The sequence below is a fragment of the Macaca nemestrina genome, chromosome 1, assembly GCF_043159975.1.
Source record: "Macaca nemestrina isolate mMacNem1 chromosome 1, mMacNem.hap1, whole genome shotgun sequence".
NCBI classification, from domain to species: Eukaryota; Metazoa; Chordata; class Mammalia; order Primates; family Cercopithecidae; genus Macaca; species Macaca nemestrina.
The window spans coordinates 213,222,876-213,245,630 of NC_092125.1; the positions used below are offsets into that span (position 1 = coordinate 213,222,876).

General features: G+C 45.2%; 1 protein-coding gene across 7 annotated transcripts in view; it reads left to right on the forward strand.

Moving 5' to 3' along the window:
- The first annotated feature begins 9,243 nt into the window (after positions 1-9,243).
- LOC105483080 (heterochromatin protein 1 binding protein 3) overlaps positions 9,244-22,755 on the forward strand; it is a 46,839-nt gene continuing 33,327 nt past the window's right edge. Inside the window, exons 1-4 of one of the 7 annotated variants that reach the window (XM_071099083.1) lie at positions 9,251-9,371; positions 16,007-16,202; positions 16,640-16,739; positions 20,390-20,543. In XM_071099083.1, coding sequence (XP_070955184.1) covers positions 16,107-16,202; positions 16,640-16,739; positions 20,390-20,543 — 350 coding nt within the window. In that variant the 5' untranslated portion in view covers positions 9,251-9,371; positions 16,007-16,106. Of the gene's footprint in view, positions 9,372-9,892; positions 9,918-10,029; positions 10,053-10,141; positions 10,381-12,888; positions 12,911-16,006; positions 16,203-16,639; positions 16,740-20,389; positions 20,544-22,755 lie in introns of those variants that run through there. The other 6 variants (XM_071099086.1, XM_071099085.1, XM_071099089.1 and 3 more) reach the window with 6 other exon arrangements.

Consider the following 22,755-nt stretch of genomic DNA (forward strand, 5'->3'; position numbering starts at 1 on the left):
CCTATAATCCCAGCACTTTGAGAGGCCAAGGCAGACAGATCATGAGGTCAGGAGATCAAGACCATCCTGGCTAACACGGTGAAACCCTGTCTCTACTAAAAATACAAAAAATTAGCCAGGCACGGTGGTACGCAACTGTAGTCCCAGCTACTCGGGAGGCTGAGGCAGGAGAACTGCTTGAACCTGGGAGGTGGAGGTTGCAGTGAGCTGAGATCACACCACTGCACTCCAGCCTGGGCGACAGAGTGAGACTCCATCAAATAAATAAATAATAAATAAATAAATAAATAAATTCTGGCTTTTTCTTATTAAGTGTCATAGACTTAACCAGCAGAGTGTAAAAAAGACACAAAGATTAGGATAAATTTGAATATAATCGTGGGGTTTTTTTCTTGCTCAAAATGTTTTTATCTTTTGCGAAGAGCAGGAATATCACCAATGAAATGTCAGTTTTTAAAGCTGAACAACCCTGGGTCTTGATATATATGGTTCTTAAGAATTATGCTACTAATTCCAAAGTTTGGATGGTTGAAACTTTTACAGCCTTGTGCAAGTATATTAAGAAAACTCAGAGCCAGCAGGGTGCGCTGGCTAACGCCAGTAATCCCAACACTTTGGGAGACTGAGGTAGGTGGATCACGAGGTTAAGAGATCAAGACCATCCTGGCCAATGTGGTGAAACCCCGTCTCTACTAAAAGTACAAAAATTAGCTGGGCGTGGTGGCATGCGCCTATAGTCCCAGCTACTCAAGAGGCTGAGGCAGGAGAATCCCTTGAACCCGGGAGGCAGAGGTTGCAGTGAGCCGAGATCTCGCCACTGCATTCCAGCCTGGCGAGAGAGCGAGACTCGTCTCAAAAAAAACGAAACAAAACAAAACGCAGAGCCAGTATGTATTGGTTTTTTGAAAGTTTGCATTTTCTCATCACCATGCAGTTGCGTTTTGATTTATAAAATGAAATGATCCTTTTCATCACCATCTTTTTGAAACTCTTCATCTATTTTTTTAAATAAATGGATCCAATTTCATGATTCTAATTTTTAAAATTCCATCTTATTCCCAACCACAGATTTTGACTCATGTTTTCCTTTAATTTACTGGGGGTTTTTTGTTGTTGTTTTTGTGTCTTTTGGTTTGTTTTTTGTTTTTTGAAACAGAGTCTTGCTCTGTTGCCCAGGCTGGAGTGCAGTGGCGCAATCTCGGCTCACTGCAAACTCCGCTTCCCGGGTTCACGCCATTCTCCTGCCTCAGCCTCCTGAGTAGCTGGGACTACAGGCGCCCACCACCACGCCCGGCTCATTATTTATTTTTATTTTTATTTTTTAGTAGAGACGGGGCTTCACCGTGTTAGCCAGGATGGTCTCAATCTCCTGACCTCATGATCTGCCTGCCTCGGCGTCCCAAAGTGCTGGGATTACAGGCATGAGCCACCACGTCTGGCCTGTTTTTTTGCTTCTTTGAAACAGAGTCTTGCTCTGTCATCCAGGCTGGAGTGTAGTGGCATGATTTCTGCTCACTGCAACCTCCGCCTCCCAGGTTCAAGCGATTATCCTGCCTCGGCCTCCCGAGTAGCCGGGACTACAGGCATGCAGCACCATTCCTAATTTTTTATTTATTTATTTTGGAGATGGAGTCTCCCTCTGTCACCCAGGCTGGAGTGTGGTGGCATGACCTTGGCTCACTGCAACTTCCGCCTCCTGGTTCAGGAGGCTAATTTTTAAATTTTTAGTAGAGACGGGGTTTCACCATGTTGGCCAGGCTGGTCTTGGACTCTTGACCTCAGGCGATCCACCCACCTCGGCCTCCCAAAGTGCTGGGATTACAGGTGTGAGCCACTGAGCCCGGCGGATTTCTGTATTCTTAGTAGAGACGGGGTTTCAACATGTTGGCCAGTCTGGTCCCCAACTCCTAACATCAGGTGATCCACCCACCTCGACCTCCCAAAGTGCTATGATTACAGGCGTCAGCCACCGCGCCCAGCCCAAATTACTGGGTTTTATTGAAAAGAAAAATATTCCCTTTACACTTAAACTTTCTCAGACTACTCCATATCTACAAAACAAATGTCCTAGGGTAGCCAACTTGGTTTGCTGGGACTTTTCTGGTTTAAAAACGGAAAGTCTGGCTGGTCGTGGTGGCTCACGGATGTAATCCCAGCACTTTGGGAGGCCAAGGCAGGTGGATCACAAGGTCAGGAGTTCAGGACCAGCCTGGCCAACATGGTGAAACCCTGTCTCTACTGAAAATGCAAAAATTAGCCAGGCACAATGGCGCGTGCCTCTAGTCCCAGGTAGGAGGCTGAGGCAGGAGAATTGCTTGAACCCAGGAGGCGGAGGTTGCAGTGAGCCAAGATCATGCCAGTGCACTCCAGCCTGGGTGACAGGGCAAGACTCCATCTCAAGGAAAAAAAAAAAAACAAAAACTGAAAGTCCAACCCCCACCCCTACAAACTCCCCACCCTACCCTCAATGGATAAACTGGGACAGTTGGTCACCCTGGATGTCACTGAGCTGACACTAATTTCTGGCCACCCTCAGAGGCCTGGTTGCCCTGCAAAGAAGGAAATCCTCCTGCAAAGATTTGCCTGTAAAGCCACAAAGCAGGAGTAAAAGGGGAGGAACAGTGCTGTTAGTACATTTACTTCACATGACACCGTCAAAACAAAACTGGATATATTCTGCTTTTAGTACATCTGGCAAGTAGTGTGTCTTCAGGCTGAAAAGCAGCTGGTTTGCCTCTGGCATTGAAAGCAGGAAAAGACCTATCAACACAAATCCCAGAACCTGACATGAATACAGGCTTGGAAGCAAGTTCCCTGAAGTTTCCCTGACGATGGCGGGACTAAGTACTTTACTCACCTTGGTTTTAGATTCTATCCCTATGGAAAGACTCTTGTAATAACATTCTCAAATGTTTCTGTTCCCTTGCGTGCTGAATTGTAACTCTACTCAGTATGTCAGATGCTACAAACTCAAGGATAACTGTTATTTCAAACCTTTATCCTCAAAATGATAGGAAACGTTTGGCACACTTTTCAGACTCCCTCAGGTAAGAGCTGTAGGTAGAAATGTTGACTCCCACTGAACGCTGGGCGGAGGCTGCTGACACCTATAGGATAGAGTTTCTCTAACTGTGAATGGCAGAATTAACTTTTAAAAATGCAGTCGGCATTTTACAAAATAGAACATACAAATACACCTTAAGGTAAATGTTATTTAGTAAAACATTTTGGCTTTTATATACAGTAGTACCCCCGTATTCGTGATTTCACTTTTCGAGGTTTCAGTCAAAATTCTTTGGCAGAGACCTAGAGTTTCACCACGTTGCCCAGGCTGGTCTTGACTCCTAGGCTCAAGCAGTCTGCCAGCCTCAGCTTCCCAAAGTGCTGGGATTACAGGCATGAGCCACCACGCCTGACCACAGTTCAAAAATGTTTTCAGAGAACCACATCCACATAACTTTTTTAACAGTACATTGTTATAATTATTCTATTACTTATTGTTGTTAATCTTAACTGCACCTAATTTATAAATGAAACTTTCTTACATGTATTTAGGTATAGGAAAAAACACAGTGTGCATAAGATTTTGTACTATGCATAGTTTCAGGCATCAACTGGGGTTCTTGGAAGGTATCCCCCATGGGCAAGAGGCGATTACTGATTCACGATCCTTTATCCAAAACTGTTGGGACAACATGTGTTTCAGAATTCTTCAGTTTAAGAAAATGTTTCAAAGTTGGATGACTGCTAGGCTAAGTGGAGTTCAAACTATTGTCACCAGTGAATAAAGAAAAGTGCAGCAATGGCAAGGGAGGTTCCAAGGGTGTTCCTGCCTTTAAACCAACATCTTGACCCTCAAGTAACACTACAAACAGTAAGAGAAAATCACTGGGAGTGGGAGAATCATATTAAATGTTTTTATCAGCCTCCATTTCTTGTTAAGCAGCATACATTGTTCCTTCTCTTACCATCCCTTTCCATGCTGCAGCTAAGTTAGGGGCTGTTTCCAGTCCTTCTGGCTGGAAACCACAAAAGTCCAGTAACCTTCAACCCTGCCAAGACCATACATTCTAATGAGATCCAAGCCCTGGCCTGTTTTTTTGTTGTTGTTGTTACTTCTGTGTGAAATTGCAATCCCTCAGACATGACTCATGGAAAGAATAAAGATCAGCTGGGCTAGGAACAGAACCCTCCTCTTCCCACCAGCCAATCAAGAATTATTCTTCAAGTGTTGGCCAGGCACAGTGGCTCACAGCTGTAATTGCAGCCAATTACAGCTAGGAATATAGGAGGCCAAGACTGGAGGGTCACTGGAGCCCAGTTCCAGACTAGCCTGCGCAATATAGTGAGACTATACAAAATAAAAAAAAAATTTAACTGGGCATGGTGGTGGGTGCCTGTAATCCCAACTACTCAGGAGGCTGAGGCAGGAGGATTACCTGAGCCCAGGAATTCGATGCTGTGATTGTGCTACTGCACTCCTGTCTGGGCGACAGAACAAGACCCTGTCTCCATAATAAATGTTTTAAAATTATTTGACTGTTAACAGCTTTTCTCGAATTTGTTTTCTGATTTTTACCAGAAAACCCCCATGGGGGGAATAATTCTTCAAACCTCTCCTTGTTAACACAAGGTGGAATGTAAGTAAAATAGGTAGATATGTCTTTTGATGCTCAGCCCAGTGACTGTGATGTCATAGCTCTGGTCTGGAATATTCCTAGAATCTGAATCTGCAGTTGCTTTGTCTGGGCACAGTGGCTCATGCCTGTAATCCCCGCATTTTAGGAGGCCAGGCAGGTGGATCACCTGAGGTGAAGAGTTCAAGACCAGCCTGGCCAACATGGTGAAACCTCATCTCTACTAAAAATACAAAAATTAGCCAGGTGTGGTGGTGCGCACCTGTAATCCCAGCTACTTGGAAGGTTGAGGCATAAGAATCACTTGAACCCAGGAGGTGGAGGTTGCAGTGAGCCGAGATCCCGCCAGTGCACTCCAGCCTGGGCGACAGAGCGAGACTCTGTCTCAAAAATACATGCATGCATACATACATAAATACATACATAAAATAAATTTGAGGAACAGGAAGAAAACAAAAACAAAAAGCAACCAATCTATTACCTTCACAACAGGCTGTGAAGTCTGCAAAGCTAGTCTCATGCTAAAGTTTCAACAGGGACTTGGCTTCTGAAAAAGTGGGTGTTGAAAATTAGAGATGATACAGTTAGATTGTGAGGACTTCTTAACACTTGCACTCCTAGTTCACAAACTACTATGTTTCCTCATCTTTCTGGGACTCCCTAGGCAAGGACTCCCTGAGAATGGATAGCCTTGGGCAGAACTGTGAAGTCATCACAGATGGCCCCTCATTTACTCCTTTCTCTCCCCAGAAGTTCCTACCCTAGTCAGACCTCCAGGGTTCTTATCTTCTGATCCATCCGGAAAGAGGTTTAAAGTAGGAATTCTCAATTATCACTTGAAAAGTGCTATAGAAGAATGGCTGGGAGAGGTGGTGTGCCTATAATTACAGCTGCTTGGGAGACTGAGGCAGGAGAACTGCTTGAGCCCAGGAGTTTGAGTCCAGTCTGGGCAGCATAGCAAGACCCCATCTCTAAAAAAATTTTTTTAGGTGCTGTAGAAGAAAGTGAAGATTAAACCAAAGGAATGATCTCTGAGTGGCAGAACTTCAGGGACTTTGATGAGTGTGAGAGGTCTCTGAGTGAGAGGGTCTTCCCAGTGCCTGGAAGCTCAGTCTTCGATGGCAGCCTTCTATAATACACCCCATAAGAACTGACCCGCTCTTCTAAACTTTTCAAGGTGGGTCTTTCCACCAATGCAGTTTGTTTACGTTTAAGTAAATGGTACAAAAATCATCATGTAATTGTTGGCTGGGTGCAGTGGCTCACACCTGTAATCCCAGCACTTTGGGAGGCTGAGGCAGGTGGATCACCTGCGGTCAGGAGTTCAAGGCCAGCTTGGCCAACATGGTGAAATCCCGTCGCTACTAAAAATACAAAAATTAGCCAGTCATGGTGGTGCACGTCTGTAATCCCAGCTACTTGGAAGGCTGAGGCGTAAGAATCACTTGAACCCAGGAGGTGGAGGTTGCAGTGAGCCGAGATCCCGCCAGTGCACTCCAGCCTGGGCGACAGAGAGAGACTCCATCTCAAAACAAAACAACACCTGTTACATAACACACTTCAATGATCTGTGACTAGTATAGCTTAAAGAAAGCCAAGTGAAATAAACTATAAAACTATACGCCTATGGAATCTTTTGATTCAGAGGCAGGTACATACAAAAATCAAAACTGGCCAGATATTAAATATTACATTGAGCAAAGGTAAAGTGCTTTAATAGACATGTATAATAAAAATTTCAGATGCCTAAGTAGAAAACATTCAGCTTCAGTCTTCAGTAAGTGGTACCCTCAATGCCTGCCTCTGTGTGTGTGTGTGTGTGCGTGGCGCGCGCCGCACTCTTGTGGAAAAAATTTGTTTCAGGACTTTTCCTTCTTTGGTGTTCATGTCGTGAACAACAAAGTAAGATTGATTTTTTGTTGTTGTTGTTGTTTCTGAGACAGAGTCTTGCTCTGTCGCCCAGGCTGGAGTGAAACAGCACGATCTCTGCTCACTGCAGCCTCCGCCTCCCAGGCTCAAGGGATTCTCCCCACTCAGCCTCCTGAGTAGCTGGGATTACAGGCCCCCACCATCATGCCCGGCTAATTTTTGTATTTTTGTAGAGACAGTGTTTCATCATGTTGGCCAGGATGGCCTGAACTCCTGACCTCAGATGATTCGCCTGCCTCTGCCTCCCAAAGTGCTGGGATTACAGGTGTGAGCTACTATGCCCAGCCTTGATTTTTTTTTTTTTTTTTTTTTTTAGACAGGGACTTGCTCTGTTGGACAGGCTGGAGTGCAGTGGCGCAATCTTGGCTCACTGCAACCTCTGCCTCCTGGGTTCAAGGGGTTCTCCTGCCTCAGCCTCCCGAGTGGCTGGGATTGCAGGCACGTGCCACACGCCCGGCTAATTTTTGTATTTTTAGTAGGGACAGAGTTTCACCATGTTGGCCAGGCTGGTCTCGAACTCCTGACCTAGGCCTCCCAAAGTGCTGGGATTACAGGCATGAGCCACGACACTCCAGTTTGATTGATTTTTGGAACACTTTATTGCCCACGCTGAAGTGCAGTGTCACCACCACGGCTCACTACAGCCTCAACCATTTGTGCTTAAGTGATCCTCCCATCTCAGCCTCCCATGTAGGTGACCACAGGTGTGTGTCACCACACCCAGCTAATTTTTTTATATATATATACGGAGTCTCGCTCGATCACCCAGGCTGGAGTGCAGTGGTGCGATCTCGGCTCACTGCAACCTCCTTCTCCTGAGTTCAAGTGATTCTCCTTCCTCAGCCTCCTGCGAGTAGCTGGGACTACAGGCTCGTGCCACCATGCCCGGCTAATTTTTTGTATTTTCAGTAGATACAGGCTTTCACCGTGTTAGTCAGGATGGTCTGGATCTCCTGACCTCATGATCTGCCTGCCTCGGCCTCCCCAAGTGCTGGGATTACAGGCTTGAGCCACCGTTCCCGGCCTAATATTTTTATCATGTATAGAAATGGGGTTTCTCCATGTTGCTCCAGGGTGGTCTTACACTTCCTGGGCTAAAAAGATCCTCCTTTTGGGAACCTAAACCCCCCAAAGTGCTGGGATTACAGGCATGAGCCACCGTGCCCCACCAAGATGTTTTTGAGACAGGGTCTTGCTCTATCAGGCTGGAGCGCAGTGGTGATCATAGCTCACTGTGGCCTCAAACTTCTGGGCTTCAGCCATCCTCCTGCCTCAGCCTCCCAAGTAGCTGGGACTAAAAGCCTTTGCCACCATTCCTGCCTTATTTATTTATTTAGAGATGGGGTCTAATTATGTTGCCCTGGCTGGCCTCGAACTCCTGGCCCCAAGCCTCATGCAATCCTCCCACCTAGGCCTCCCAAAGTGCAGGGATTACAGGCATAAACCACCAGTCTAGGCCTAAGTTTATTTTATTTTATTTTTTTTAGCAAAAATCTGTGGAGGAGGAAACATCTCCCAGTTTGCTCTCTTCCGAGTCTGCTTCTTACATGAGATGGGGTTAAATACATTTTAGGGTAAAAGCAGAATGGTAGGATGTTTTAAATGTACGAATACATAAAAATGGAACAGAGTCTTTGAAAAGGGAGACAACAGAAACGTTAACAACAAAGGGAGTGAGCAGAATGAAGAATGCCATAAAAGACCAAAACCCCTTCTGAACAGCTGGAATATCACACCAGAGTACTAAACACTGGTAATGCCATCAGGATATGATTATTCATCATGATTATTCACTCACCTCGTAAAACATTTTTTATGGTGGCTGTGAAATTTGAACCGATAGAGTGGGGTGGCTGTGGCAGGGAAAGCTGGTAACACAAATCATGCTAATGGCAAGGCCAGGTGAGTGCTTAAATGATGTCGTCTTTATAAACCTTGGCACATACGTTTGGGTACTGTAAGCTTGGGGCAATTCTACTGGTATTTCCCTACATTTATTACCCAGTCCCTCCCCTGTCCCCCAACAGCTGCAACTTTAAAAACAATCTTTCCAAACTAGCTTTGAAGAGCTGCACTTTTCCTTCGTATGTACGTTGCTTAAGTACGCTGATAGCAACGTAATATGACAATTCAAAGGGAATCCCGTCTTCTAATCTCAGGGTTTTCTTCTGGGGAACTCTCCCTGCATGTGCGGATTAGGGAGCTCGGAAACCCCGTTTCAACTTTTCAGTTCCGACTCCCGAGTCACTACTCTGCCCTGTACTGTCTGGAGACTTAACGGGAGCTAATGCGAGGCAGTGAATTCTCCGCTCTCTAGTTTTCCAGTTCTTCTACGGTCTTCAAAAAAGGTTGTCTGCTCTTGAGCAGCGCCTAAACTGAGAAGCGGAAAAGGCGAGACCCGCTAAAGGCGGACGGGTGGCCGAAGCGGAAACCCAGTTAAGAGCAGGGACTGCCCTGGAGAGCATAGAAAGCCAAGGTTGCGGGGGAAAGCAGCGCCCCTCCGAGGAAACCGACACCGCCCCGCCACGCCAAGCCAAGCCAATGGGTGCCACCAAGCAGCGCCGGGAACGCGCGCCGACGCCCCGCGCTCCGCCGGCGTCCGCCCGTCCCCGCGCGCCCCCTCGTACCCCACGCGCAGGGGGCGGGGCCGGCGGGGGCGCGCGCGGGGCCGCGGGCAGGGGGGCGGGGCGGCAGAGCTCGGCGGCTGGGACTGGAGGACAGCGGCGGCGGAGGCGACTAGCGGCGGCGGGAGCGGCGCCGAGAGGCCGTGCGGGACGCGGGCGCCAGGACCGGCCGAACGCAGAGGTAACGCAGGACGGAACAGGCGGCCGGGGAGTGGGCGCGGGCTCGCTGAGCCCCGAGGGCGAGTGGCGGAGGCCGCTCGCCCGGGGCGCCGACGCCGCTCCCTGAGAGGAGGGGGCGGGGCGCCCGGGTCCCCGGAGGTGGCGCCTTTTGTCTGCCTGCCCCGACCGCTCCGCCCCCCTCCCTTCCCCTCCCCTGCGACCTAGCCCCCTGCCCTTCTGGCGGACTCCTCCTCAGGGGCCCTCCGGCGCGCGCGCTCCCGCCCTTGTTTTGTTTGGATCTGGGGGAGGAGGGGGAGCTCTTCCCTGGCCGTGCGACCCTGCGTCCCAGCGCGCCTGCGTCGGCGTCCTCCGCCTGCCCCGATTGGCTGAGGGCTGCGCATGCTCCGAGGCCCGCCGCGGTCCGGCGTCCGCCCGCGCCCTCCCCTCACCCCACTCTCTTAGCGGTTTTCGGAGCCGGTTCGAAAGATGCCGGCGGCGGTGACTGGCTGCGGCGGGCCCGCCCCCCGGGTTCTCCGCCCCCGCCGCCGCCATTACGGAGCTCCCAGTGGTGAGTGTGCGGGGCGCTGAGGCTCGCGTTCCGCCGCTGCTTCCGTCGCCGGGGCAGGCGCCGCGGTGTCCCTGCCGAGCGTGAGCCCCGAACTGTCACCGCGCCGAGCCCCAGCCTCATCCGTCGGTGTCCGCGGTCCGAGCTTTCTCCGCCTCGCTGGCGGCCCGCGCTCTCCCCCGCCGTGCGCGTTCGCCGCTGTGGCCTGTAGCTGCCTCGCCTCGCCGCTTTGTCTCCGCTGCTCTTGCCGTCCTTCCCGCGGCCCTCTGCGGGCGGGGCTGTTGGCTGTCGCTTTGCTGCTCCGCGACGGCGGCCTTGAGTCTTGCTCCCCCGGTGGGAAACATAGAACTGGTTACTGGCCACCTTAGGCGGTGGGGTTTGAATGGGAGCAGTGCCTCGGTAGGTCGTCAGAAAGTTACAGTCGCCCATCTGAGCGTTTGTAAGAGATGGAGGCAGGAGTGGTGAGGTGAGAGCCCCAGATCTGAGGGTTGGTACTGAATTGACAGCTGTGATCGGGGACAGCCACTTAACCTTTTTGAGAAAGAATTCTCTCCCGTACGGAGACCGAACCGGGTGAACTGTGCTGCCGCCTCCGCGTGCACGTTCTCTGTGTTATTGCGCTTCCTGACTTTGCATTGCATCGAAAGTGAGAATCCAATTCGAAATAACGTCTAAAAATCGCCTGCGGCTTTTTGAGCACGCTGTCTTGTCTTAAGAGTGAAATTAGACGTGACTAGTCATTTTTGAAAGATGCTTTAATTTTGTTTAACCTGGCATAGGCAAAAAACTTACTAGCTTTTAAATTTTTCATTGCTCTTCTCAAAAGTTTAGTGTAATTTGTTTCAAAATAGAAGTAACATTTTAAAATTTGCTGGGTTGGTTGGTTGGTTTTGGCTTTGTTTTTAAGCTTACTTGGAAGATGGTAGGGCTGAAAGTTAGTGGAGAAAGTATGCTGAACTCTCCATATCCAGATGAAAGTTTCAACTCCTTACCCAGTTAGATTGTGATTTTGTTGAGATGAGACACTCTAGTGTCCTTAGCATCTATGCCAGAGACAGACACCGAGTATATGCTTGCTTACATAACTTAAATTTGAAAATGAAAAACAAATGGTGCCAGCAATCAAATTACAGGCATTCTTTTTGTGACATGACTCGTTAAATCTGAGTATAATGAATGACTTTAGATTGGGAACAATGTGAGGTGTTCAGTGCATTACTAATAACATGTATTACATATATTTTATGGTAAAATGTGAAATTATAGTACTTTCCCTAAAATGCATATTATCAAGGGTATCAGTAAACTGAAATACGGTGTTAAACTCCTCGCTTTTCTGCCGCTTTCTCTTAATGTAGAGGGAATAAATTAAAACTGAAATTTGGGCTTTTTATTTCTACAATCCTTTTTTTTCTTGCTTGCATTCAAATAATTTAAAGCCAGGCATGGTGGCTCACACCTGTAATCCTAACACTTTGGGAGGCCAAAGAGGAGGATCTCGAGTCCAGGAGTTAGAGACTAGCTTGGGCAACATAGGGAGACCCTGTCTCTACAGAAAATAGAAAAACTGTCGGGTTGTCGTGGCGCATACCTGTAGTCCCAGCTACTCAGGTGGCTGAGGTGGGAGGAGATCACTTGAGCCCAGGAGGTCGAGGCTACAGTGATCCCTGGTCATGTCACTGCACTCCAGCCTGAGACCCTGTCTCAACCGATTTAATTTAAGTATTTCCCTTGACAAAAAACAAATCTTTGTAGTTGTTCAAACACTAACTTTAAACAAACTGATGCTCATAAGAGGACCATGTAAACCACAGGTAAACTCAGACTGGTTTTGGCACACATAAGAACCAAGATGAAAAACATGAATAGGTCGGACGCGGTGGCTCTCGCCTGTAGTCCCAACACTTTGGGAGGCCGAGGCGGGTGGATCACGAGGTCAGGAGATCGAGACCATCCTGGCTAACACGGTGAAACCCCGTCTCTACTAAAAATAGCCGGGCGTGGTGTCGGACCCGGACGCCTGTACTCCCAGCTACTCAGGAGGCTGAGGCAGGAGAATGGTGTGAACCGGGAGGCGGGGTTTGTAGTGAGCCAAGATCGCGCCACTGCACTCCAGCCTGGGCAACAGAGTGAGACTCCGTCTCAAAAAAAAAAAAAAAAGAAAAACACAAATAAGTTTCATTTGTTCATCCTTTAGTTTAACAAATATTAATTGAGCATCTATTCTGTGCCTGGTATGTTCTCAGGCATCAGGTATGCAGCAAGTGAATCAGATCAGATCCCTGCCAGGAACAAGTGTGGCAGCCTAAAAATCTGATCATTCACAAATGCAATAGTAAAAAGTTTAGTTAATAGGTACACTGGGTCAAATGCGGTGGCTTACACCTGTAACCCCAACATGTTGAGAGGCCGAGGCAGGTGGATCGCTTGAGCCCAGGAGTTTGTGATCAGCCTGGACAACATGGCAAAACCCTGTCTATACAAAAAAGAGAAAAATTATCTAGGCATGGCGATGCATGCCTGTAGTCCCAGCTACTAGCGAGACTAAGCTGGGAGAATTGCTTGAGCCTGGGAGGTTGAGACTGCAGTGAGCTGTGATACTGCAACGTGGGCATCAGAGTGAGACCCTGTCTCAAAACAAACAAAAAAAACATAGGTACAGTGATGTTAGCAGTGTGAATTAACCTTGCATATACTTAGCTCTGTAATGAACAGTGAATTTATTAAATAGCCAATTAACCCAACTATTCTAAAGCAAGTACTACAGGTTGAAGCTTTGAAGTTATGTGACTTTGACTTTTATTAAGGAAATGCAGAGCTGAGGCTAACATCTTTTTTTTTTTTTTTTTTTTTTTAGACGGAGTCTCACTCTGTCACCCGGGCTGGAGTGCAGTGGCGTAATCTCAGCTTTTTGCAACTTCCGCCTCCCGAGTTCAAGTGATTCTCCTGCCTCAGCCTCGCATAGTAGCTGGGACTAACCCGATATTCTAAAGAAAGTACTACAGATTGAAGCTTCAAAGTTCTACAACTTTTACTAAGGAAATGCGGAGATGAGGCTAACATCTCTATTTTGTTGAGATGGAGTGTTGCTCTGTCACCCAGGCTGGAGTGCAGTGGCATGATCTCAGCTCACTGCAACCTCCTCCAGGTTCAAGTGATTCTCCTCCCTCAGCCTCCGGAGTAGCTGGGACTACAGGCCTGCGCCACTGCAACTGGCTAACTTTTGTATTTTTAGTAGAGATGGGGTTTCACGGCCGGGCGCGGTGGCTCAAGCCTGTAATCCCAGCACTTTGGGAGGCTGAGATGGGCGGATCACGAGGTCAGGAGATCGAGACCATCCTGGCGAACACCGTGAAACCCCGTCTCTACTAAAAAATACAAAAAACTAGCCGGGCGAGGTGGCTGGCGCCTGTAGTCCCAGCTACTCGGGAGGCTGAGGCAGGAGAATGGCGTAAACCCGGGAGGCGGAGCTTGCAGTGAGCTGAGATCCGGCCACTGCACTCCAGCCCGGGCGACAGAGCGAGACTTCGTCTTAAAAAAAAAAAAAAAAAAAAAATGGGGTTTCACCATGTTGGCCAGGCTGATTTTGAACTCCTGACCTCAGGTGAGCCCTGTCTCAGCCTACCAAAGTGCTGGGATTACAGGCATGAGCCACTGTACCCGGCCCTAACATCTCTTAATATTTGTCCCAAATAACTGGGTTTTAAGTGTTCTTCAGACATAATGAATATAGTATTAAGTACTACATTCTTGAACCTCCGCCTCCCAGGTTCAAGTGATTCTTTTTCCTCAGCCTCCTGAGTAGCTGGGACTACAGGCGCACACCACCACGCCTGGCTAATTTTTGTATTTTTAGTAGAGACGGGGTTTCACCATACTGGCCAGGCTGGTCTTGAACTCCTGACCTTGTGATCCATCAGCCTCGGCCTCCCAAAGTGCTGGGATTACAGGCATGAGCCACCATGCCTGGCCCTTGTGTGTGTGTGTGTGTGTGTGTGTGTGTGTGTGTGTGTGTGTTTAATAATAATAATTATTATTATTACTATTATTTTGAGGCAGACTCTGCTCTGTCAGCTAGGCTTGGAATGCAGTGGCTGGATCTCAGGTCACTGCATCCTAAACCTTCTGGGTTCAAGCAATCCTCCCAATCTCAGCTTCCCAAGTAGCTGGGACTGTAGGCACATGCCACCATTCCCATTTGTAATTTATTTTTTAGAGACAAGGTCTGTATTGCCCAGGCTGGTCTTGAACTCCTAGGCTGGAGTGATCCTCCTACCTTAGCCTCCCAAAGTGCTGGGGTTACAGGTGTGAGCCACCACACCTGGCCTGTTTTTAAATTTTAATTTGTTTACTTTTGGTAAAGACCAAGTCTAATGTTGCCCAGGCTAGTTTTGAATTTCTAGCCTCAAGGGATCCTCCCACCTCTGCCTCCTAAAGTGCTGGAGTTGCAGGCATGAGCTACTGTGCCAAATGGGAAAATACTTTTTTAAAGATTCCTATGAACGGATACTCCTGAAGGTTGTTGACTTCACTGTAGCATTTTCAGCCTAGCTAGTGTTATCGTGGATTAAGAAAGATGAATTCATTAGCAATATAACTTTACTAAGGATAATCTGATTGTGATACTCTTTTATTTCCGTATCATGTTTGCATGTAAAAATACCAGCAGATTTGCGTAAGGCTTTTTATGATTAAGAAAAATAGGCCGGGCGTGGTGGCTCACCCCTGCAATCCCAGCACTTTGGGAGGCTGAGGTGGGCAGATCATCTGAGGTCAGGAGTTCAAGACCAGCCTGACCAGCATGGTGAAACCCCATCTCTACTAAAAACACAAAATTAGCTGGGCATGGTGGCACATGCCTGTAATCCCAGCTACTCAGGAAGGTGAGGCAGGAGAATCGCTTGAACCAAGGAGGCAGTGGTTGCAGTGAGCGGAGATCGTGCCACAGCACTCTAGCCTGGGCAACAGAGCAAGACTCCGTCTCAAAAAAAAAAAAAATTTTAATATTAATGGATATTCTGGTTCACTATGTATGAGTGTGTTACACTGCACTGAATTCTTTCAGCTGACTGAAAGATTTGCTTGCAGCTGACTGACAGTTGACAAGTCTGGTATTGCTCTTGGTGTTCCTGTAAAGATATTTTCCCTGTAAATGTGAATGCATCCTCTGTGTTTCAGTTTTCTGGATTTATCCTAGTTATTGTAGGTTGGGACTGTTACTTGCCAAGTTGAAAGCTCTTAAATTCTTAGACAAGGTTAGAGCTTAATGTAGAAGTTGAATGACTGTCATTCCCCCACTCATTGTTAATAGTTCATTAGCACAGAGATCTAAACACTTAAGTGGTCTTTTTTTAATAGAGGAATTTTTGTATAAAATGTCATTGAGTTTTAGATGAGATTTTTGGGGAAGAGGGGGTGTTAGTGATCAGGTAAACTTGGGTGACTGCATGGGTTTTTGATCTTTGAATATTTAATTATATTCTTCTGTACTAGTTTTCCTTACATTAAAAATATGACAGTCTTAGAAGCATACGTTTATTCTCCTAGGTGATGGTCTAAATTTGCTTCTGTGGGTCTGGAAGTTACTAGAATGTTGGGTTATTCAGCAGTATTTTTGCCCTTGTGTTTTCCCTTAACAGAGAAAAATAAAAGTACTTTTCTAATAGAGATAGAGTTTAAGATTACAGTTAATTTTCCTACCCTTTTGAGAACAGTGACAACAAAAGCCTTCTCTTTGTAAACTGATCTTTGACTAACATTTCACTGACTGTTCCTCAGTCTCTCTATTCTGTCCTCCTCAGTTCCTGATGGTGGCAGGAGGGGATGGGGCTAGGTTCCATATGAGCTGCCTTGCCCTTGTCTTTGTTCATGCGGAAGGTGCAACAGCTGCTGTGGCTTATGCATTCGTCTTAGTTGCTGCTTTATGTAGTCTATATTTTAGTAGTTTTATCTTTCTGAGTAACCAAATCATCTGTCACTTAACTATACATTTTATAGTTATATTTTTTCCCTTTGGATGTGTATTAAATTTAGAAGTTTTAGTTTAGTTTTGTTTCTGTTAATCTTCACACCAGGTCTTTTCTGTGCTTTAGGTTGATTCTTCACCACACTGAAACCATTAGGAAAAATCCTTGTGGTTAACAGCAGAGGCTTCAGAGTGTAACCTGTACTCGGGCCTAGAAATTATTTAAAATGGCGACTGATACGTCTCAAGGTGAACTCGTCCATCCTAAGGCACTCCCACTTATAGTAGGAGCTCAGCTGATCCACGCGGACAAGTTAGGTGAGGTAGGGGCTGACACATTCTTGAAGCTCACTCTTGGATCAATCCCTGACTTCAGGCCCTGCTGGGTCCTCCTTCTTGGTACATGCTCCTTCCCTTACTTTGGGGAGTCTAGGTTGTGAATTTGAAACAAAATCAGATTCTTTTCATCTTCCCTTTCCCCTCAAATTCCTGAGAAAACCTCCAACCTTCTAAATTTATAGCAAATCAACTATAATTATGTGTTTCCATTTGAAATTCAAGCTAAAATAACATACTTTTAAAAAGTGTATCTTAAAAATCATATTTCACTTCAAAAAAACTTGTTAAAAGTAATTTGCATCAGATCCTGGAGTCGACTTGAAGAATTCTCCTACATCTTCTGACACCCAGTTAGGCCCTTTGAGAAAGAGATAAAACGATTTTTTAATGCATGTTTGATTATGGCCATCTCTTTTCTTAGAAGGTAGAAGATAGCACCATGCCGATTCGTCGAACTGTGAATTCTACCCGGGAAACTCCTCCCAAAAGCAAGCTTGCTGAAGGGGAGGAAGAAAAGCCAGGTAAAGTAAAATGGTGACACAACTTAAAACATCAAAAGTTATGCTGCAGTTTGGAGTGTCCCATAAATTCCTTTGAAGTTAATTATTCTTTTTTTCATGGCTAAGTGTTTTGGGGAAACATTTGGAGAGAGAATCAGTAGCTATTGGTATGTCATTGCCAGACCATGAGGGCAAAGTAAGATTTCATCTTCTCTGTAAAGATTTTTGGAAGGTGAAAATGATATGTTGGAATTAAAAACAGAAAAATGGTTGAGGATGACAGGAATGGCCAAAGAGTAGCATTCTGGACATAAAGTGTCATGGGGATGAATGCAGTGTGGGAGAATGGAAAACGTGGGCCTTTAGGATAGACGTGGAAAGTTCATCCAGAAATCATCTGGAGGCCTTAAGAGAAGCAAATGGTGATCTGTTGATCTGTAACAGGTATCAGTAGAGAAAAGTCAGTGGTGGGAGCATAACAAATGGAAAGAAATATAAACCCATCAGTATGGAGTGCTGGTGCTCCTTTATGGCGTCTATAACCATCTCTTCTCCTTTTCCCGTCTTTATTTTTCTTCTCATGATATTTTTGTTTTTTTTCTTTGTCTTTTCCCTTTTTGCCTTTTTCTCTTGCCTTTTATCTCAAGTTTTTCAGGGATGAGCACACTGTGCTGCCTCTGTTGTGGCTGTTAGAATCAATTATTTGCTGACTAGCATGTATTAGGAATAGAGGGCCGGGCACAGTGGCTCACGCCTGTAATCCCAGCACTTTGGGAGGCCAAGGCGGGTAGATCACCTGAGGTCAGGAGTTCGAGACCAGCCTGGCCATCATGGTGAAACCCCGTCTCTACTAAAATTACAAACATTATCTGGGCATGGTGGTGCATGCCTGTAATCCCTGCTACTCAGGAGGCTGAGGCACAAGAATTGCTTGAGCCCAGGAGGCAGAGATTGCAGTGAGCTGAGATCACGCCATTGTATTCCAGCGTGGGCAACAGGGGAAACTGTCTCCAAAAAAAAAAAAAAAGGAATAGAAAATACGTGCATCCTTGTTTCCTGTATCCCTTGGTGCATCAGGACAGACATCAATAATGAGTCAATATACTCTTTTTTCTGGCTGAGCCTGGATTTTTTTCTCTAAATCCTTCGATGAATGCTGTAAGCAATTTGGGCACCCTAGCCTAAGGCAGTTAAGAAACATGAGAATCCGAATATTTGAAAAAGTAAATGGGTGCTGGTGAGTTGAAGATAGGTTATCTTGTCCAGCAGTGGGATAAGCCGCTTGGTGGTCCATCTTAATCCATGTTTAACAGCCAGCTGAAGCCACTAAATCACTAATAACAGGCCGGGCGCGGTGGCTCAAGCCTGTAATCCCAGCACTTTGGGAGGCCGAGACGGTCGGATCACGAGGTCAGGAGATCGAGACCAGCCTGGCTAACACGGTGAAACCCCGTCTCTACTAAAAAATACAAAAAAAACTAGCCGGGCGAGGTGGCGGGCGCCTGTAGTCCCAACTACTCGGGAGGCTGAGGCAGGAGAATGGCGTAAACCCGGGAGGCGGAGCTTGCAGTGAGGTGAGATCCGGCCACAGCACTCCAGCCTGGGCGACAGAGCGAGACTCCATCTCAGAAAAAAAAAAAAAAAAAAAAAAAAAATCACTAATAACATCAGTTTTCAGAATATGTGCCAGAGGGTTCAGAGGTAAAGTATTAGAAAAGTCAACCAAGAGTTTATGAAGAAACAGTGTCACTTCACAAGTTGTATGTTTGTTTAATCTTCTCTCTATCCCATTTTGTACATAGTATTTTGTACATAGAAATTAGACTTCACTCATTTTAAATTTTATAAACTCTACATTTTACCCAGAAACAGACAGTAGTTCAGTGAGTTGGAAACAGTCATATACAAACTACATATTCAGTATCCGTTGAGTGACTGAACTTTAAGCCATAACTCTTGAGCAGTTACTCTTGAGAAGAGAAAATAATGTAAAATTAAATTTATAAGTCTTATTGCAGTAAAACCCGTGAATGATTCTTAGCTTTTCATCTTTTTTAGAATAAGACAAAGTATAAATAAACATGACTAACTAATAGTAAATTCTTGCCCATGCAGCAATTTAGGTCAAGTTGTTGGTGTGAGGGGCAGTACAAGATATATCATGATGAAAAATACATTTTATTTTGGAAAACCTAAATGCAGTTACTATCTTTATCCCCAGATACCATTGTTACAGTGAAGTTCTATCCATAATACTTTGTGATCCTAAGCATATGGAAAACAATTTTAGAAGCAGAGAAGGCCAAAGGAGGATGGAAATCACTCGCTTAGTATAAGTGTTAGAATTGTACTTATGCGATTTGGTTTTAAGAAAGAAGTGGCATTTTAAAATTCTCTTTATGTGTAGGCCACAAAGAAGTCCTTGTCATTATTGCAATAAGTAGTTCACATAATTTAAATGATCAAATTCTTCAAGCATATACTTTGGTTTGAAGTATATGCTTGCCACTGGAGTCTTTTTTTTTTTTTTTTTGAGATGGAGTCTCGCTCTGTCGCCCATGCTGGAGTGCAGTGGCGCGAACTCGGCTCACTGCAAGCTCCGCCTCCTGGGTTCATGCCATTCTCTTGCCTCAGCCTCCTGAGCAGCTGGAACTACAGGCACGTGCCACAGCGCCCGGCTAATTTTTTTTTTTTTTTTTTTTTTGAGACGGAGTCTCGCTCTGTCGCCCAGGCTGGAGTGCAGTGGCCGCATCTCAGCTCACTGCAAGCTCCGCCTCCCGGGTCTACGCCATTCTCCTGCCTCAGCCTCCCGAGTAGCTGGGACTACAGGCGCCTGCCACCTCACCCGGCTAGTTTTTTGTATTTTTTAGTAGAGACGGGGTTTCACCGTATTTAGCCAGGCTGGTCTCGATCTCCTGACCTTGGGATCCGCCCGTCTCGGCCTCCCAAAGTGCTGGGATTACAGGCTTGAGCCACTGCGCCCGGCCATTTTTTGTATTTTTAGTAGAGATGGGATTTCACCGTGGTCTCAATCTCCTGACCTTGTGATCCGCCCGCCTCGGCCTCCCTGGAGTCCTTTTTCTTTTGTGTGTGTGTGATTGTTTGTTTGTTTTTTGTTGTTGTTGTTGTTGTTGTTGTTTTTTGGAGTTCTCTGAAGTCCCTGCATAACCAGTGCCTGGGGTTCTGTGTTTTATAGTAGCTGCTCAGAGACATGCTGTGAAGGAAAGGCACAAATAACAGCAGACCTCCATGTTCCCCTCTCATATTTCTACTCTTGCTTCAGTCATCCTCTTGGAGAATACATGAGTTTTTTATTACTTATTCTCTGAGATTTGACTGTTGAATTAAAAAATGGCTAATTTCTTAATTATAAGTCTCATGAATATTGCAAAGTAGAATAATTAAATCATTTGGGATGAAATGAGTTTTCCTTTCTGTGTAATTTCCTGGTCTATCTATTTTTCTAATAATAGATAACCACCTGACCAGGCAACTTGAGTGACATAAAGAATGTAAGAAAACTGCATTAGCGGTCATTTGTTTTCATTCTAGAATTCATTTGTTAATTGGAGACTTCGGCTGGTCCGTTTAATAAGATAAACTTTTACCCTTTTATTGACTCAGATTGGAATACATCTGCTTATGCAATTCTGCTCACCTGATTTTTTTAGAACCAGACATAAGTTCAGAGGAATCTGTCTCCACTGTAGAAGAACAAGAGAATGAAACTCCACCTGCTACTTCGAGTGAGGCAGAGCAGCCAAAGGGGGAACCTGAGAATGAAGAGAAAGAAGAAAATAAGTCTTCTGAGGAAACCAAAAAGGAGTAAGGAGTTATGTCTTCTTGCTATTTGTATTTGAAGAAGGTGTAAAAGGACTTTAGATCAGATTATTTTAAAGTGTTATAACATTGGCTTATGCTAGGTATTTGCTCTTTGGATTTAATTTTTAGAATTACCATTTGAAATAGGTTTATTATATAGTTGTATGACCTGTTAGAATATGCTGTAGTTAGCAGAACACAATGGTTTGAATGATCCAAAAGTCTTTGTCATTGACTTTGGAATATGTTTTTGAGGTTGTAATTTATTGTGGGAGTATCTGATATTTTAAGCATTGGCAAGACTTCAATAAGAAATGAAACATAATTATAAAAATCTGACCTAGAAGACACTTCACTATTTTATTCCTACCTCTGTGCCAGGAGTGGGTTGCTTTTGTGTGCTTATGTTAGAAGGCGTTAGTCTGTATCAAGCTGTTGGTTAGTGTGACCTAAAAGTCTATATATGTTTGATGAAGTATTCAGTTGGAGAATTGACTTTGAGAATCTGAAAGTAAAATTTGCTGTTGATATGTATCTATATAAGGTGATGGCAGTTACTTTTTAATTTTTAATTTTTTTTTTTTTTTTTTTTTGCAGGAGAGCTGGTAGTATTCATTCTACTCTTTTCATAATTGGTCAAACAGTTAGAAATTACTTTTAAATAGAGTCATGCATTGCTTAACAATGAGTATGCATTCTGAGAGATGCATCTTTAGGCGATTTCATCATTGTGCCAACATCATAAAGCGTACTTACACAAACCTACATGGTACAGCCTACTACATAACTAGGCTTTATGGGATAGTCTGTTGCTCCTAGGCTGCAAACCTGTACAGCATGCTACTGTACTAAATACTGTAGGCAGTTATAACACAGTGGTAAGTATTTGTGTATTTAAACATAGAAAAGGTACAGTAAAAATATGATATAAAAGATTTAAAAAAAGGTATACCTTTGTAGGACACTGCCATGAATTGACCTTAAAAGATTGGAAGTTGTTTGGGTGAGTGAGTGTAAGTGAATGCAAAGGCCTAGGACATTACTGTGTGCAACTGTAGACTCTGTAAACACTGTATGCTTAGGCTACACTAAATTTATAAGCTTTTTTCTATTTTTAAAAGTTTTTATTTTTTAAAACTTTACTAAAAACAAAGACAAAAGCCAGACTCAGTGGTGTACACCTGTAGCCTTAGCCACCTTAGCTACTTAGGAAGCTGAGGTAGGGGGATTGCTTGAGTCCTGAAATTTGAGTCTAGATTGGGCAACATTGGGAGACCTTATATCTATTAAAAAAACAAAAGTAAGACACACACACACCTTAACCTAGGCCTGCACAGGGTCAGGGTCATCAGTATCACTGTCTTCCACCTCCACATCTTCCACTGGAAGGCCTTCAGGGGCAGCAACACACATGGACCTGTCATTTCCTATGATAACAATGCTGTCTTTTGGAATACCTTCTGAAGGACCTGCTTGAGGCTGTTTTACAGTTAACGTTTTTTTTTAAGGTAGAAAGCATATTTACTCTAATGATAAAAAGTAGAGTATACTAAACACATAAACTAGTAACATAGCTGTTTATTATCAAGTATTATGTATAATGGTAATGTGCTTTTTTTTTTTTTGGGGGAGACAGAGTCTCGCTCTGTCACCCAGGCTAGAGTGCAGTGGCGCGATCTCGGCTCATTGCAACCTCCACCTCCCAGGTTCACACGATTCTCCTGCCTCAATCTCTCGAGCAGCTGGGACTACAGGCGTGCGCCACCGTACCCAGCTAATTTTTGTATTTTTAGGAGAGACGGGGGTTTCACCATGTTGGCCAGAATGGTCTCAATCTCTTGGCCTTGTGATCTGCCCACCTTGGCCTCCCAAAGTGCTGGGATTACAGGCATGAGCCAGTGTGCTGTATTTTTATGTGACTGGCAGCACAGTAGGTTTGTTTACACCAATGTCTCCACAAACAAGTGAGTAACTTGTTGTGCTGTGATATTACCACCACTATCATGTTAACCAGGTAATAGGAGGTTTTCAGTTCCATTATAATCTTATGGGACGACCATCGTATATGTGGTCTGTTGTTATGCAGCACATAACCATAAAAGAATAACTTAGTAATAACTCTACCTTCTAGCTGTAATATTCAGGGTATTCTTTATCTGAGTTTCATAAGTATAGCTAAGGTCTGTGGAATTTATAGCGACTATTTTGTGTGTGT